The 17,049-nt window shown below is 45.0% G+C and overlaps 1 protein-coding gene across 1 annotated transcript in view; it reads right to left on the bottom strand.

Annotated features, from left to right (window-relative positions):
* Gldc (glycine decarboxylase) overlaps positions 1-2,070 on the bottom strand; it is an 83,002-nt gene extending 80,932 nt beyond the window's left edge. The window contains exons 1-2 of the mRNA XM_021151450.3: positions 1,619-2,070; positions 1,063-1,141 (exon numbers count right to left, since the gene is read on the bottom strand). Of these exons, the coding sequence (XP_021007109.1) occupies positions 1,063-1,141; positions 1,619-1,882 (343 nt within the window). The 5' untranslated portion in view covers positions 1,883-2,070. The remainder of the gene's footprint in view (positions 1-1,062; positions 1,142-1,618) is intronic.
* Positions 2,071-17,049: the final 14,979 nt, after the last annotated feature.

Here is a 17,049-nt window from a genome sequence, read left to right as displayed (position 1 = left end):
TGACCATCCCTTAACGTCTAGATTCTTCCCTGACTCCTAGAAGTCAATGCCACATTAAAAAAAAACCCACCCAAAGACAGCATTAGGACCATTAAAACCACTTTTTACCAAGAGGGGCTGAAGAGATGGCTCAATAGCTAAGAGCACGTGTTGCTCTTCCAGAGGGCCCAGGTTTGGGTCTCGGAACCCACATTATGCCCCCTAACTGTGGGGAACTCCAGTTCTAGATGACCCAACAGCCCACGTGGTGCACAAATATAAATGCAAGAAAATCTTTTAAAAACAAAATAATCATTAAAAAGGGAAGCCTATAACCAGCCTGAGATTTCTTTTTTTTTTTTTTTTTTTTTGGTTTTTCGAGACAGGGTTTCTCTGTGTAGCTCTGGCTGTCCTGGAACTCACTTTGTAGACCAGGCTGGCCTCGAACTCAGAAATCCGCCTGCCTCTGCCTCCCCAGTGCTGGGATTAAAGGCGTGCGCCACCACGCCCGGCAGCCTGAGATTTCTTAACCAAGCACAAATCGAATTTGTGTGCTTTTCAGAAACAAAACAAAACAACAACAAAAAAAAACCCCACATATTCAGGCTTGCAAAGCACTGCTGCCTTTAGATGGGTGAGGATGAGAGGGGAAAACGCTGTGAGACAGAACAATTTGAAATTCTGGTGACTTTGAGAAGTCTAAGTCCCCTTCCAAATAAGTCTCTTCTCTAGCTGCAGGACCTCAGGTGATTTCCTTTGTCCTTTCGGATTCTCACCTGATCTACTGAGATAACTACCTCAGCTCAAAGGAACAAAAAGCCCTTCCGGTGGGCGTGCATGAGGTGGAGACTTCTAATCCAACACGTGTCTTTTGCAAAGCCTTCTTTGGGAAAGCTTGTAGGTGCCTCGCCAGCAACTCAGGGATAAAGACCATGAAAGGGGCTACATAGGTTTTTTTTCTCGGGGAAGAAAAATCCCAGCGTTGTAGGGCCTGTCAAGTACTGAGTAATCCAACCCCAAAGCTGGACAGAGATTATAGAAGGCAGAGCAGTGGAACCCCAGAGAGTCCTCTCGGCCACTTACAAATAGGGTCTTCCATTTTCAAGGGTCTCTTCAAGCGGATGCTGGCGGGGACCGTCTTCTCGATGAGTTCATCAATGCTCTAAAATTTAAAAACGCAAGCTAGTGAACAGGACAAGCAGAGCAAAAAGCCTGAGTTAAGAGGGCCACTTCAGTTTATCTTCAAAGGCTGGTAGGAACTTCATTTAAATCGTCTAATTAAGGGTTCTTTTTAAAGTGAAACTTCAGGAAGCAGAAATCTTTTGGAGGAAAAAAAAATGATGGAGCCGGATGGTAAATCCGCTACTCCGGGTTCGGGAGCTGCAACTGGAGCTGACCGGATTAATGTACTCTAAGTAGGGAGTTTTCCCCCTTTTCCTGCAAAATTAGGGTTCGTCTGGAGTTGGGGATTTTTTTAAATGCACTTTAGAAGAGCGGGAACAGCGGAAAAGTTAAGAGGAGGAGGCACCAAGATTAAGAGCGAGCTCTCTTTCAAGCTGGGGCCCGGGACGGAGGAGGAAGGCAAGGTGGGAGCCGGGAGGCCCAGCGGGCAGAGCCCCGGCAGGGTGGAGGGCCTTACCGCCAGCCCCAGCGCCTGCAGCATCTCCCTCCGGTCTTTGTCTCCGGGGCCGATGTGTCTCCGGGAGAAGTCATCGTGTCTGGGCAGGAGGCGCTCCAGAAGGCGCGAGGCCCCAGCCGCGCCGCGGTCCCCGCCACCGCCACCGCCGCCGCTGCTGTCCCGGCTCCGCGGCGCCCAACTCAAGCCGGTGCCCCGAGCCAGGCGGTGGCCGCCCCCGGCTCCGCGGCCCAGGCGCAGCCCCCATGCCCTGGCACACAGCTGCATGGACGCCGTCACCTCCCCAGCCCACGAGGGTCAGCGGCGCTTCCCGGCCCTCCTCTGGCCCCAATGCCCCGGGAGTGGCCGCAGCAGTCCCTGGATCCCCTTCCCGACCACTGCGGGCAATGAATGGGTGCAGCGAACTGCACTAACTCTTGCAAAGTTCCTCCGCCTCTGCAGGCACCTGCTCCGCACACTTTAAGCGTCGCCCGAAGGCGGGCGGTAGGATGGGGCCAGGAAACCTTTAGCCAATGGGAATGGGTTGCAGGGCGGGGGCAAGGCAGGGTCCTCCCTTTCTCTCTCCTCCTCTTCTCCCACCTCCTCCCACTTCTTTCCCCTCTTCAGCAGCAGGGTGGAGTCCCCTGCCTGATAGCTGGAAGTTTAAGGTCCCAAATCCCTCTTCTTACACAGGGGTTCTGGATGCTTCATAGGCCCACTGGCCGGGTTGTAGGGCCCGTTGGGGCAGCCCGAAATTCGTGAAGGTGAGACAGAAGACGATTCTCACACTGAAGGAAGACTCCAATAGTTAGCTGGTCTCCACTCACTGACTTTAGGGTCACATCTCATGACAGCCACTCTGGGCAGATGAAGGTTCTTTCATAGTTCTGAAATCTGGACAAAGAGCACAGCCCCTAAAATATCTTATGCTTTAATCTTTTTATAAAGATTTAATATTATTTTTTATTGATTTGTGGGTTGGGGGAAATGTCTGTCTGTGTATCACATACATGCCGAATGCTTGCAGAAGTTAGAAGTGGACATCGGATTCCCTACCAATGGAGTTACAGGCTGTTGTGAGCTTTTATGTGGGTGCTGATAGCCCAACCATAAGAGTAGCAAGTGCTCTCGACCACTGAGCCATCCTCCTGACCCCACTTTTTTTGAGATATGATGCGATGGGAACCAAACCCCGGATCCTCCAGCTAGCACCGAACTACAGCCCAGCACCTGTCTTCTCCCTCCTTCCTTTGTCTGGCTCCTTCGTCTCCTCTGTGCTGGTTTGATATACACCCATTCCTGAAATTCAGTCTTCCTTTACATGGAGTGCATGAGTATGCTGTTGGTATATTGGCTATATTTTGATTTCCTGAGCAAACCTAAACAGATACTGCAATGAAAGCAAAGGCATCTTCAGGAAGCTGACCCCCAAGGACAGAAACCTGGGACCCGCCTATCTGACATTTATACACATCCTTAACGATGACCTTCGTCGAGTTAAAGGGAAAGAGAAACTGGGTCTTGGGAAAGACACAAGAAACAGTGTTGCCTAAACTTTGCAGGCAGGTCTTTGCTAGACCAAATAGTTGCTAAGTTAGGACCTTAAAGGGAAAGAGAAACTGGGTCTTGGGAAAGACACAAGAAACAGTGTTGCCTAAACTTTCAGGGGCGACTAATGTGTCTGTTGCAGGCAGGTCTTTGCTAGACCAAATAGTTGCTAAGTTAGGACCTTAAAGGGAAAGAGAAACTGGGTCTTGGGAAAGACACAAGAAACAGTGTTGCCTAAACTTTCAGGGGCGACTAATGTGTCTGTTGCAGGCAGGTCTTTGCTAGACCAAATAGTTGCTAAGTTAGGACCTTCCAGTGGACAGACTGGTAGGGAGGGCTAACTACTGTGATGAGTTTGAAGGTTAAAATGACAGGTCAGAAGAGGAGAAGACTCCAATGCTCTTCATTTCTATTGCTACAGGAAGCATATATTTAACGAACCATTTAGACCCAGTGTTGGGCTGCCAAATTTCCACACAAGCTGACTTCATAACTTTATTTGGTCTTCTATATAAACATCAGAATGAGGACATTTTTAGTAGTTTGGAATGTAAATGATTATTGGGAACAGCAAATTCTGCTGAGGTAAGCTGCATTCTGTAGTACTTATCAGTAATCCCTATTCTTGAAAGGTAAAGGCAGGAGGATCAGAAGTTCAAGGTCAATCTTGGATACATAGGGGATTTGTGGACAGGCGAAGTTGTATGTGGCTTTGTCTCACCCCCCAATGTAATACACCGCCCCCCCCAAGTCTCTTGATTGCTGAGCCAGCTCCTCCTTTTTAACAGACTGGCCATACCTTTTTTGAAGGTCCTATGATTTCACCATAAACATGATAACCATGGAAGGACCTGTCAACCTCCCTTAGCTTCTAGACCCACAGCCCAAGTCAGGTGTTGGCATATACTCCAGGAAGGTGAGTAGATACTTGATGTCAGACAAGAAGCTTCTACAGGGCTGGCTGTGGTGGCGCACACCTTTAATCCCAGCACTCGGGAGGCAGAGGCCGGCAGATTTCTGAGTTCCAGGCTAGCCTGGTCTACAGGCTGAGTTCCAGAGTGAGTTCCAGGACAGCCAGGGCTATACGGAGAAACCCTGTCTCGACCCCGCCCCCCCCCAAAAGAAACTTCTACAGGGAACGGATCAGAACACATTGCTCACATGCTTTATCACGACAAGATTTCTGCTAGACATTGAATTCCTGACCAAGTGAAAATTGAGGTTATATGGAAATTGCTGATGTTTGTAGCACCAGAGATTATATATTTAGTTATGAGATGGTCAGTATTAATTATCCACTTGACAGAATCTAGAATCACTTAGAAAAGAGGCCTCTGGGCTTGACTGTTGGAGGTGGAGTATCTTGATTAAGATGGAAAGATCTTTCTACTGTGAGCAGCAACCTATTTCCAGGGCTAGTATCCTAAACTGTACAAAATGGAACAAGTTAGCTGAGCAGACGCATGCATGCATCTCCCTGCTCTCTTCTCAATGAAGACATAATGGAACCAGCTGCTTCCGGCTCTTGATGCCTTAACTTTCCCACCAGGATACATTGTAACTTGGAACTGTGAGCCAAAGAAACCCTTCCTCCCTTAAGTCGCTTCTATCAGAGCTTCATCACAGCAAGGAGAAAAGAAACAGAGGCAGTGCCTAACCGCGACCAGGAGTGGCTCTCAGTCTGCTATGTTGGCTGATGATACCCAGCACAACGACCCCTTCTGTAAATTGGGCTAACAGAGCTGATCATTGTTGGTGCAGTTGAGAAGGTGGAGCCTAAGTTTTGATGAGAAGTAAACTTAAGCATAGTTTAACCTTCCCATGTGCAACACAGTCTTCCTTTCACTGAAGCATGGAGAAGCCCATTGGTAAGAGGAGCACCAGTGGTTTTGGAAGCCCTGTCCTTACCTTCCGTCCTCCGGAAATGTGGTGATTGTAATGAAAAATGCAATTGATGAAATAGGTTCCTGGGTTACAGTGTGTGGTGGTTTGAATATGCTTAGCCCATAGGGAGTGGCACTGTTAGGAGGTTTGGCCTTAATGGAGACCGTGTGTCACTGTGGGCATGGGCTTTGGCAGTCTCCTATGCTCAGGCTCTACCCGTTGAAGAAGTGATCTTCCTCCTAACTGCTCCCTGAGGATATCAGGCTCTCCTGGTTGCCTTTGAATCAAGACACAGAACTCTCGCTCCTTCTCCAGCACCATGTCTGGCTGCACGCTGCCATGCTTCCAGTTATGATGATAAGGGACTGAACCTCTGGAACTAAAAGTCAGCCCCAATTAAATGTGTGCCTTTATAAGAGTTGCCTTGATTGTGATGTCTCTTCATAGCAATGGAATCCCTAAAACCCAGCAGTAATAGTGCAATCCCAGAATGGTAGGACCCAGTGGCAGCACTAGGCAACAGAAAAGTGACCCAGATGATCTATACGGGTATACAGCCTACTCACATGTTACTTGAGCTAGTAAACTAAAACTTGAAAAGTCCCTAAAACAAAGAGACCTCATTTGAACTACCATCCAATTTAATGGGTGACTCAAAAAGGCTGACTGGAACTCGCAAAGATTCCCCTGCCTCAGCCTCCTGAGTGTCAGGATGGGTGACTCAAAAAGGATCCTGCTACAGATAGACTGAACACCTCTCTGCTGTTATACACCAGCCAACCTGTGGCTACTTACCAAAGAAACAACATCTAGGCTCTGGGTGGATTACTCTTACCTGGGTCTATGATGATCCTGAGGCCTGCAGATCTGTAGAAACAGACCATAGTCCACAGTGAGCTATGAAAGACAGCTCACCAATGGAGACTGGGGATTACAGTTTCAATCCCAATGTATTAGGATCGTGAGATCATTACATTCATCCTCACAATAAAACAGGCTGCCGGGCAGTAGTGGCACAGGCCTTTAATCCCAGCACTCGGGAGGCAGAGGCAGGAGGATTTCTGAGTTCAAGGCCAGCCTGGTCTACAAAGTGAGTTCCAGGACAGCCAGGGCTATTCAGAGAAACCCTGTCTCGAAAAACCAAAAAAAAAAAAAAAAAAAAAAAAAGGCCAGGCATGCTTTAAAACAAAACAGTAAATTAGTTAATAAATTCTTGTGAAATGACAGAGCAGGGAACACAGCAGAGGTGTAATTGCCTACCACCTAGGTGACAGGCATCATATGACAGCATCATAGACCCTGTGATGCCACAGAGTGTCATCCTTGCACAGAAGCTGTGCAAAACACAGAAGCTGTAGGAAAACACAGGCTGCTTTTCCAGAGGTCTCAGGTTTGATTCCCAGTTCCCACAATCATCTACAACTCCAGTCACAGGAGAAGATCTGGTAGTCTCTTCTGGTCTCTGAGTCACCAGGTGTACATGTGGCACACAGACATTCATGCAGGCAAAACATCTATACACAGGAAAATAAATTTTAAAATACTACCAAATGTAGTGGCACATATCTTTATGATATGAAGAAAATTAGGGTTCCCCTTGGAGTTTGTAGCCAGCCTGGTCTACAAAGTGAGTTCCAGGACAGCCAGGGCTATACAGAGAAACCCTGTCTCAAAAAAACCAAAAAGAAAAAAAAAGAATTTAAAACCAAAAAAAAAAAAAAAAGAATTTAAAAGGAGTCAAATGAAAGCAGTTTTACTAGAGTTTAAAAGAAGAACTTCAGGTCCGGCAAGCATCACTTGAGGTGAGAACACCTTCCCAGAGGCGATCCTTAGCCAAAGTGAACAACTGGAATGTTAGGTCTCCACCCAGACCAGCCATTCCAGTCTTGCTGAAGGAGTTTTCTTACTTTAACCTCAACAACCCATCCCCACCCTAAGACACAACCCTAGAATCATTTTAGGAAACCAGGTAAGAGGTCAGAGCCCCCAAATATTTTTGGTATTGTTGGCCTCTGGCAAAAATCACAGTATGGAGAGGCCCAAGGATATTTCTAGCTTTCGCTTAGAAAAAACCTAGTTACTTTTCTTTGGAGTCTTTACTCTGAACTGAGTCACCAGTTTCTACCTCTGGTTGTCATTATTTAGCCCTGGCACTCAGGAGACTGAGGCAGGGGAATCTTTGTGAGTTCCAAGCCAGCCAGGGCTACACAGTGATGAGGCCCTGCCTCAAAAGGACTGTGTGTTAGTTGTGAGTGTGCATGCTAACATGTCACAACACATGTGTGGAGGTCAGAGGGCAACCTTATAGACAACGCTCTCCTTCTACCTTCCAGGCATGAAACTTGAACTGGCAGGCTTGCACAGCAAGTGCCTTTACTGGGATAAGCCATCTTGCTGGCCTGAAAAAACAAAAACAACCCCAAAAACAACACACACACATACACACACACACACACACACACACACAGAGCCAACTGAGATGCCAGAGAAAAATAGCAGTACAATTTCTACACATACAAGGTCAATCCAGCCAAACTCAGCTACAAATGTGTAAGAATGTATAAATGGTACTTCTGGTGAATTGCTGGTCTGGTTCGAAGGGAGTGTGGTCTTGGGATGATGGGGCAGGGGTCTCCCCCACTTACAAGGCTTAACTCCCAGGAACCACACCAGGTTTCAGGCTGTTGATGTGAGAGCCATGCTTCTGTTAGCCTGAAAAGATGGAAGAGAGCCATGATGAGACATTCATAGACATCTCCAAGTTCCTCTCTTCTCTTCCTATTCCCTCCCCTCCTCTCCTCTCCCCTTCCCTCCCTTCCCCTCCCCTTCTCTCTTCCCTTCTCATCTCCTCTCTCTGCCTCTTCTTCCCTCTCTTCCCTTTTCTGTCTTCTTTTTATTTTCTTCTGTTCTTCCTTCTTTCCTTTCCCTTCCTTCCTCTCTTCCCTCCTTCCCCTCCTCCCCCTCTTCCTCTTCTTCCTCCTCCTTTTTTTTTTTTTTTTTTTTTTTTTTTTGGTCTTTTTGAGATAGGATGTCATGTAACCCAGGCTAACCTCAAGTTCTCTGTGTAACCAAGACTGGTCTTGAACTCCTGATTCTCCTGCCTATATCCTCCAAATCCTGGAATCTCAGTTTTGCATCACCACACACAGTTTGCCTAGAACTTCCCTCATAACAAAAGCCTGCTCTCCCAAAGAAAGGACTTTGCTAGAATTTTGTTCAAACTAAAGGATAGAATTCCCTTCCTCCCCCTCTTCTTCAGGCATAATAGAATAAACACACAAGCTCAACAGGTAAGTGTAAAATCAGTGGAAACTCTGTAGCCAGGGAGAGAGTAGAAGGTAGAGTTGAAAAGTTTTATCAGTTCAGAAGTATGGAGAAAGGTCACAGCCCAAGACTCAGGCCTGTGAAGACATGGACATGTGACCAGAACATTATAGAACACTGACTGTCCCTTCAAGTTACTACGAGTTCAGGAAGGCTCCAATAATGGTAGCTGTTGGATATACTGTACAGATTCTCTGAAGGAATCTGCAGGAAATCATTCAGAATATCAAAGGAGACAAAAACTAAGGTCACTGTAAAAAATGGAAGCACTTGTCATCCTTACCCATAGAAAACTAAACACAGCCTACGTTCCCAGCAAAATTTAAATAAATCCTTAATCCCTTAATCTGAGTTTTACACACACACACACACACACACACACACGGAAATGAGAGATCCAAAGACATATTCTGGCTTTAGTTTAGAAATAAACTGGTTACTTTTCTTGGAGTCTTTTTCCCTTGAACTTTTTAGCCTGAACTTAGTAACTTAGTAGCCAAATTCTATCTCATCAACATTTAGTCTCAGCATCTAAGAGAATATATGAAAAAAATGCATGCTTTTTAAAAAACATAATTTTGGTGTGTTTTGTCCCAGCACTCAAGACAGAACTCTTTTGAGTTCAAGACTAGCCTGGTCTACATAGTGAGAACTCTAGGCCAGCCTGGGCTACATGGAGAGAGAGACACCCCAACCCCCACTGCTTCTAAAAGAAAATAATTTCTTTTATTTTACTCTATGTGTATGAGTGTTTGTCTGCATGTATATGTATGTGTCTCATATATGATTGCTTGCACATATGAAGGACAGAAGAGGGTGTCAGGTCCCTTGGGACGGAAGTTAAAGAAACTGTGAGCTGCCACATGGGTGCTAGGAACTCTTCTGTAAGAGGAGGAAGTGCTTTTAACCATGGTGACGTCTCTACAGCCCTTATACCACTTGGTCCCAAAGTATCACATCAGACTTTCAGTACAATCATGTAAGGCTCGAAAAGTCCAGAGAACAGTACAGTTTAAGGAAATAAAACATTTTTAGAACCAGGCTTTCAAGTGACATACATGGCAGGATTATCATGCAAGAAATAAAATTGCTATCATTCTTATGTTTCAGACTCTAATGGAGCCGGTGAGGGGAGGGGGCAAGGGAACCTATCAGTCCCACAGGCAGGAGGTGGCTTCAGAAGCACCAAGAATAATCACGATGACTTTGAAACCAGCCTGGGCTATAGAAGACCCTGTCTCTATAGAGGAATTTTAATCCAGCAGCCTGGCTGCTCTGGCAAGGGATCACATCCAAGGACTTTCTAGATCCATATAATCTGGCCAGAATGCAGATATGCCCTGGATGACAATATGATCTGGCGGGAATACAGACACACCTTAACACACACCTTTAGTCTTTAATAATGAAGATAAAGTTAGTTTGTAGAAGGAAGCAGCCATATTTGAAAATGACATCTAATTGAGGGGCAGACAAAGTGACAAATCAGAGAAAAATTTGACAGAATAAATCAGACATAGGATGTGCCCAATTCACAGGAGAACAGCACAAGAAAGAGAGCAATGGGTGTGGGGGGAGAAAGAGAAAGAGAGAGAGAGGTGGGTGTGTGGTAGATGTGTATGACAGTTGTATGGGGATAGTTTTACAGAAACAGGTTGCAGAGAGAACAAGCTAGATATTCAGGTGAAGATAGAACAAGCCAGAGAATAAGAATGAGTCAGAAGATTAGAACGTATTGCCAAAGTTACTATGAAGCCAAGCAGAACAACTGAGTCAGAAGCTGAGAAAAACTGGATTGAATCAGTCAGCTTGAAAGATTCGATTGTATGGAGGCTAGAAGCTTCCAGGCCTAGGCTGAGGCCTAGTTAGAACAGAGGAAGAAACACTCTGGGTTCGACCCAAGCCATGTGTGTGCACAGCTTGGGTCTGGCTCTCATCTCTTCCCTTTATCTGAGGAAATAAGAGTGTCATTTACATGTCTCTAAAATACAAAACCCCAAACAAAAAAGTAGAGAAAGCACCAAGTCCGTTGTGTGATGCAGGCCCCTGCACACTTGAAGTGGTTTCTGCTGTGCACTGAAGCTCCTGCAAGCTTGCCTAAAACAGGAACATCCACAGGGCATGTGGTGCTTCATGTGAGCTGAATGTATCCATGGGAAGATTCTATACATTCCTTACAGAGGAGCACAGAGCTGGTGTTAAGTTTAAGGCTGTAATGGCCCTCTGAGATTGACACTTCTGATTCTGCCCACCTGAGCCAGCCCATGTGCTGAAGTGACAGAGCCCGCTTTGAAACACACCATGTTCTCCTGCTGTGAAAAGACACCATGACCAAGGCAACTTAGTTATTGGGTGCTTGTTTATAGTTTCTTCTTTCTTTCTTTCTTTCTTTCTTTCTTTCTTTCTTTCTTTCTTTCTTTCTTTCTTTCTTTCTTTCTTTCTTTCTTTCTTTCTTTTTTTTTGTTTTTTTGTTTTCCGAGACAGGCTTTCTCTGTGTAGCTCTGGCTGTCCTGGAACTCACTTTGTAGACCAGGCTGGCCTTGAACTCAGAAATCCACCTGCCTCTGCCTCCCAAGTGCTGGGATTAAAGGCGTGCGCCACCACGCCCAGCCTTGTTTTGTTTACAGTTTCAAAGGGCATGTCCATGAGCATCATGACAGGAAGCATGGTAGCAGACGGGCCAGCAAGCATGGTTATAGGGCAATGGTTGAGAGCTTGCTTGTAATCCACAAATGCTAAGGGGGAGAGAGAGAGAGAGAGAGAGAGAGAGAGAGAGGGAGAGAGATCTAAAACCTTGAAACACACCCCCAGTGACACTTCCAACTAGGCCACATCTCTTAATCCTTCCCAAATAATTCTACCAACTGGGGACCATGCACTCAAATTCGGAGCCTTTGGAGGCCATTCTCATTCAATTTACCACATAACACATGGACTGCACACTGTCCTCTGTGCTCCAAGGTGCCCTTTGACCTGGGCTCTGGCAGTCTGGTTGGTTAGAAGTAGCTTTTTCTCTATTTGTCACCAATTTCCCGAAAAACATATATTAGTCACGACCTGCTGCGGATAGAAAACTCACCTCTTCTGAGTTCGAGGCCAGCCTGGTCTACAGAGTGAGTTCCAGGACAGCCAGGGCTACACAGAGAAACCCTGTCTCAAAAAACCAAAAAAAAAAAAAAAAAAAGAAAAAAGAAAAAAGAAAATTCACCTCATAGAGTCAGTTGTGGGGGGAAAAAATAAAAGAATGAAAGTTAAATTTAAAACAATGAAATACAGGGCGGGAACATGGCTCACTGACTACCCTTCCAGAGAACCCGGGTCTGACTCCCAGTACCCACAGGGCAGATCACAGCCGTCTGTGACTTCCATTCCAGGGAATCCAGTTCTTTCCTCTGGCTTCCACAGACAAAAGGCACACATGTTATACAGACATACATGAAGACAAAACACCTATACATGTAAACATAAACAAACAAATAAATAAATTTTAAAAGTTAAATACAAAAAAATTAAATTTGAATGGTGAGATGGCTTTGCAAGTAGAGGTGCTTGCATGCAGGTCTAACAATCTGAGTTCTCTCTCTCTCTCTCTCTTTTAAAGATTTATTTTATTTATGAGTACACTGTAACTGTTTCCAGACACACCAGAAGAGGCAATCAGATCCCTTTACAGATGGTTGTGAGCTACCATATGGTTGCTGGGAATTGAACTCAGGACCTTTGGAAGAGCAGAGTGTTCTTACCCACTGAGCCATCTCTCCAGCCCCCAATCTGAGTTTCTTATCCTGGGATCCCATAAAGCAGCAAGAGATGACTAGCTCCCAAGACTTGTCCTCTGACTTCCACACTCCTTCCGTAGCACACGTATGTCTGCATTTATGGAGGCAGAGACTGGTAGATCTCTGTGAGCACCAGGGCTGTCTGGACCACAGAGTGGGAACCTATTTCAGAAACCATGAAGGAAGCACGTAGAAAAAAGAGCAAGAGCAGTAAGGGTGCTCACACCAAGACTGACTACCAGAGTTCCAGTCTTAGGACTCACATGGTAGAAAGAGAGAACTGACTTCTACAAGTTGTCCTCTCACCTTACATACACATGTGCACACTCATGTGTGCACACACATGAATAAATAAAAAGAAATGTAAAAAAATTTCAATTAAAAAATCAAGTGAGCCGGGCGTGGTGGCGCACGCCTTTAATCACAGCACTCGGGAGGCAGAGGCAGGCGGATTTCTGAGTTCGAGGCCAGCCTGGTCTACAAAGTGAGTGCCAGGACAGCCAGGGCTATACAGAGAAACCCTGTCTCGTAAAACCAAAAAAAAAAAAAAAAAAAAAAAAAAATCAAGTGATTAAGTATGGGCTTAGTAACTGAAGACTTTCTTCATTTCAAATTTTTGGCTCTGCATTTTTTATTTATTTACTTTAAATATTATTATTATTATTATTTTGAGACAGAGTTCCTATGTAGTCCTGCCTCTACTGGAACACCACACTATGTAGACCAGGCTGGCCTCGAACTCAGAAATCCGTCTGCCTCTGCCTCCTAAGTGCTGGGGTTAAAGGCATGTGCCATCATGTCTGCCTTAACTCCATCATTTTAGAAGTCTTCTAGGAGGTACAATGATTCTGCTGAACTGGACATTAGGCCATCAGGATGTTTACAGTTTGTTTTGTGTCACTGGATCAATAAACATAGAAACAGCCCTTCCTCTACATTAGGAGCAGAAGGAGTATATCAAGCTGGACTCTGTGGCACACACCTTTAATCCCAGCTCTCAGAGGCAGATGCAGGCTGATCTCTAAATTTGCGGTCAGCTTAATCTACAGAGTGAATGATACAGCGGGTCATTGTGGAGAAAGCATGGTAGCATAAGTGTGAGGTGACTGTGACATAGTATCTGCAGTTGGCCATCAGGAAATGAGGCTAGGATATAAGACTTCCAATCTTACAGTAACCCACCTCCTCCAGTGAGGATCCGCCTTCTACAGGTATGGACTGCCACCAACTGGAGACCAAGTGTTCAAATACATGAACCTGTGGAGGACATTCAGGCCACAGTAACAGTGCAGAGCCAGCAGGAAATTGACTCTACCTGTGGCCACTGATAGGGTTCAATGACTAAGGTGCCTGCAGCCAACTTGTTGTGGATGGTCCTGGTGTGTTTGTATTTTGATGCTAATTCTGTTCTCCTGGGAGGGGTTGCTGACAAGGAGTGAGTCAGGTGACTTCTTGTGAACCAATCTCCTAATGGAATAAAGGAGCCAATCACTGGACGAGTAGGAGGGACTTCCGGGTTGGACAGAGGAAGAGAGGAAGCAGGAGAGAGTTAGGTCCTTTTGGATGGGGATAGCATGGGGACAAGATGTAGCTATGAGTATGTCCCAGTTTCAATAGCGGATCCATCAGAATTTGCCGCCAGAGGACTTAGATTTTTTTTGTTTTGTTTTGTTTGTTTGTTTTTCGAGACAGGGTTTCTCTGTATAGCCCTGGCTGTCCTGGAACTCACTTTGTAGACCAGGCTGGTCTCGAACTCAGAAATCCGCCTGCCTCTGCCTTCCAAGTGCTGGGATTAAAGGCATGCGCCACCACGCCGGGCTTGAGGACTATATTGAAACCTTAAACACCCAGTGTAGTCACTGGCCAGCTAATAGAGACTTTTTATTGGCTTAAACCTGCATCCCAGTAGTCTTCTCTGGTGGATTCCCTATATCAAGAGAATGTTGTCAAAGAGGAGACTGACAAATGGTGGAATGGTATGGATCACTATCTTCCAATGCACTGAGGAACTCACAGGAATTATGGTTACCTGTGCAAGATTGAGCTTATCAACATAATATCATAGATGGGGAGTGGGGGCTCCTGAGGCCTTACTCTTCCCTGCAGATCCACTGGCAGGTAACATTTGCTGAGAGGAGGGGGAGACATGTTTTTCAGTGGTATAGCTATCCCATGTTCCCTCATCCATGCCCATTCAAGCAATTCTATTTAAATTCATTGTATCTTTAAAAAAGTAAAATGAAGAGTCAGCAAGGTGACTCAGTGGATAAAGACCCTTGCCATCAAAGCCTGGTGATGAGTTCAATTCCTGGAACTAACACAAAGGTGGATGGAAAGAACTGATCCCACAACTGACCTCCATATGTTAGCTGTGACATATGTGCCACCCCTCAACACACACACCCCACACATACACAAATACTAATAAATACAGAATAAATAATAATTAAAAAACCATGAAAGTGGAGCAGGGGCTGGTTGGAAAGATGAGGAGAATCACTGAGTGGGAAGGGACAAGAGAAAGGAATGGAAGTGGATAGTATCAAATATGTTATATCCACATATTAAAATGTGCTACGTATAATTGATATGTGCTAATAAAAGAATAACATTGAGTTACAAATAAATTCCCATTTCCCTTCTTTTTCTATCATTGTGTTAGGCTTCAGGATGCCAAATATTTGAACAGACTACTGTTTCTATTTGCTTTCACAACACTTTCCTAACTTGGGTGACTCAACATGACCTTTTGGGTCATTTACTGAACTCAAATCTTTTCATAAGTGCCAAGGATACAGAATGGCAAAAGCTGTATCATCCCAAAGATCTGGAGCTATGGCAAAGCTGAGTAATATCAGGTATAGGTTCATGGATGCTGGGAAACCAGGGTAGGACACTCAGGTGTTTTTCTTACCTCTGCACACCAATTTATTATTACTTAACATGGAAGGACAGCTGTAATGATGACTCGGTGGCTAGTCATTTCAGTATTAAACAGGTATAAAAATCTTCCCAAACTCCTCTTGTAATACCCAGATTGGGAGTTGATAACTGTCATTTTGCTCTGGGTGCCAATCCTAGGACATGAGCCATCATGACGACCCTTTCCACATATCTGGCTAAATAAATTAGCCCTAACACAGCAGCCTGAACTCAGCTTGTTTTACTCCCTCCACATAGCTAAAGAGCAACAAACAATGAGTCCCAACTCCATGGAAGAATTGAAGCAAATACAAGCAAGCACGAAAACAACTCCAGTTTGTTAATTACTTGGATTCCCCTTGCCTCCAACAGGCTCTGCTGCTCTGGGAGATTAAGGTTCCAGGCTGAGCTCTGAATGGAAAAGACACAGTCATGCTTAGTCTGGACCTCTCCTTTGGATTTTCTTTCCTTTTGTTTTGATTTTTTTTTTTGGTTTTGTTTTGTTTTGTTTTGTTTTGTTTTGTTTTGTTTTGTTTTTTGGTTTTTCGAGACAGGATTTCTCTGTGTAGCCCTGGCTATCCTGGAACTCACTCTGTAGACCAGGCTGGCCTCAAACTCAGAAATCCGCCTGCCTCTGCCTCCCAAGTGCTGAGATTAAAGGCATGTGCCAGCATGCCCAGCTTCCTTTGGATGTTCTAAAATGGTTTTTTGAGCAGGATGTGATGAACGCCTTTAATTCCTGCCAAGGACCAGTCTCTGCTTGGAGAGGGGTTCTGAGGAAAGGGTGTCTGGGAGCCTCAAAAACAAATTACTTGAGGGCAAATTGTGGGTTACAAGCTGATGGCCCGTGTTCTGCTCCAAATGGATCCCTAGATAGCTCTCTGTAGATAGCTCTTGGCTCTGTAGTCTGCTCTAGACAGCTGTCTCTGCTTGAGACAATTCTAAATGCTGTCTGGATAGCTCATAGGTTTTCTGACCATGACCAGAGTCAGAAAAGTTGCTATAAAGAAATTCTTGGATCTTCTGACAGAAATCCTGGTAGAAAAATTCTAAAAGTAATTCTTGAGATTTCTAAGCCGGGCAGAGGTGGCGCATGCCTTTAATCCCAGCACTTGGGAGGCAGAGGCAGGCGGATTTCTGAGTTCGAGGCCAGCCTGGTCTACAAAGTGAGTTCCAGGACAGCCAGGGCTATACAGAGAAACCCTGTCTCGAAAAAACAAAACAAAACAAAAAAAAAGAGATTTCTAACCAAAATCATAAAGCCAGAAAAAATTCTAATGGAGCTATGTTCGCTCTTCAGACAGCCTTCTCTGGATAACTCCTAGAAAGCATTCTAAAAGAACTGGGTTAGCTCTAAAGTAATTCTTGGGATTTCTAACCAAGGTCAGAAATCCTATTAGAAAAAAATTCTAGAACCGGGCATGGTGGCGCATGCCTTTAATCCCAGCACTTGGGAGGCAGAGGCAGGAGAATTTCTGAGTTTGAGGTCAGCCTGGTCTACAGAGTGAGTTCCAGGACAGCCAGGACTATACAGAGAAACCCTGTCTCGAAAAACAAAAAACAAAAAAGAAAAAAATTCTAAACGAGCTATGAAAAAATTCTAAAAGACTGTTTTTGCCTTCCATGAATTTTTCGACTAAAATCAGAAAAAAAAAATTGTTGAATAGGTGTTTTTGCTCTCTAGAGACCACTAGACATCTCAGATCTCACTAGAAAAAAAAAATTCTAAAGAACTGCTATGGTTCACTGCTTGTTTATCTCATGCAGACAAAAAGTTCAGTCTTTTATTTACATATCAATTCAGTTATTTGTTCCATGTTCTCTCTTGACCTTGCAGGAAGCAGCATTCCCTGACCTTAGCCCCTTGACTCCTAGGAAGAAACAGTAAGCAGAAGCACAGACAATAAGCTAGCTGGGTGGATACCCACACCTGAAGTTACCATTCCTACCATGCTAGGATCTAAATTTGCTCTGTCTCAGGCTGACCTTAAATTCAGG

The sequence above is a fragment of the Mus caroli genome, unplaced genomic scaffold, assembly GCF_978045245.1.
Source record: "Mus caroli unplaced genomic scaffold, Mus_caroli_1 scaffold_20, whole genome shotgun sequence".
Lineage (NCBI taxonomy): Eukaryota > Metazoa > Chordata > Mammalia > Rodentia > Muridae > Mus > Mus caroli.
This window is presented reverse-complemented; position numbering and strand designations above follow the sequence as displayed.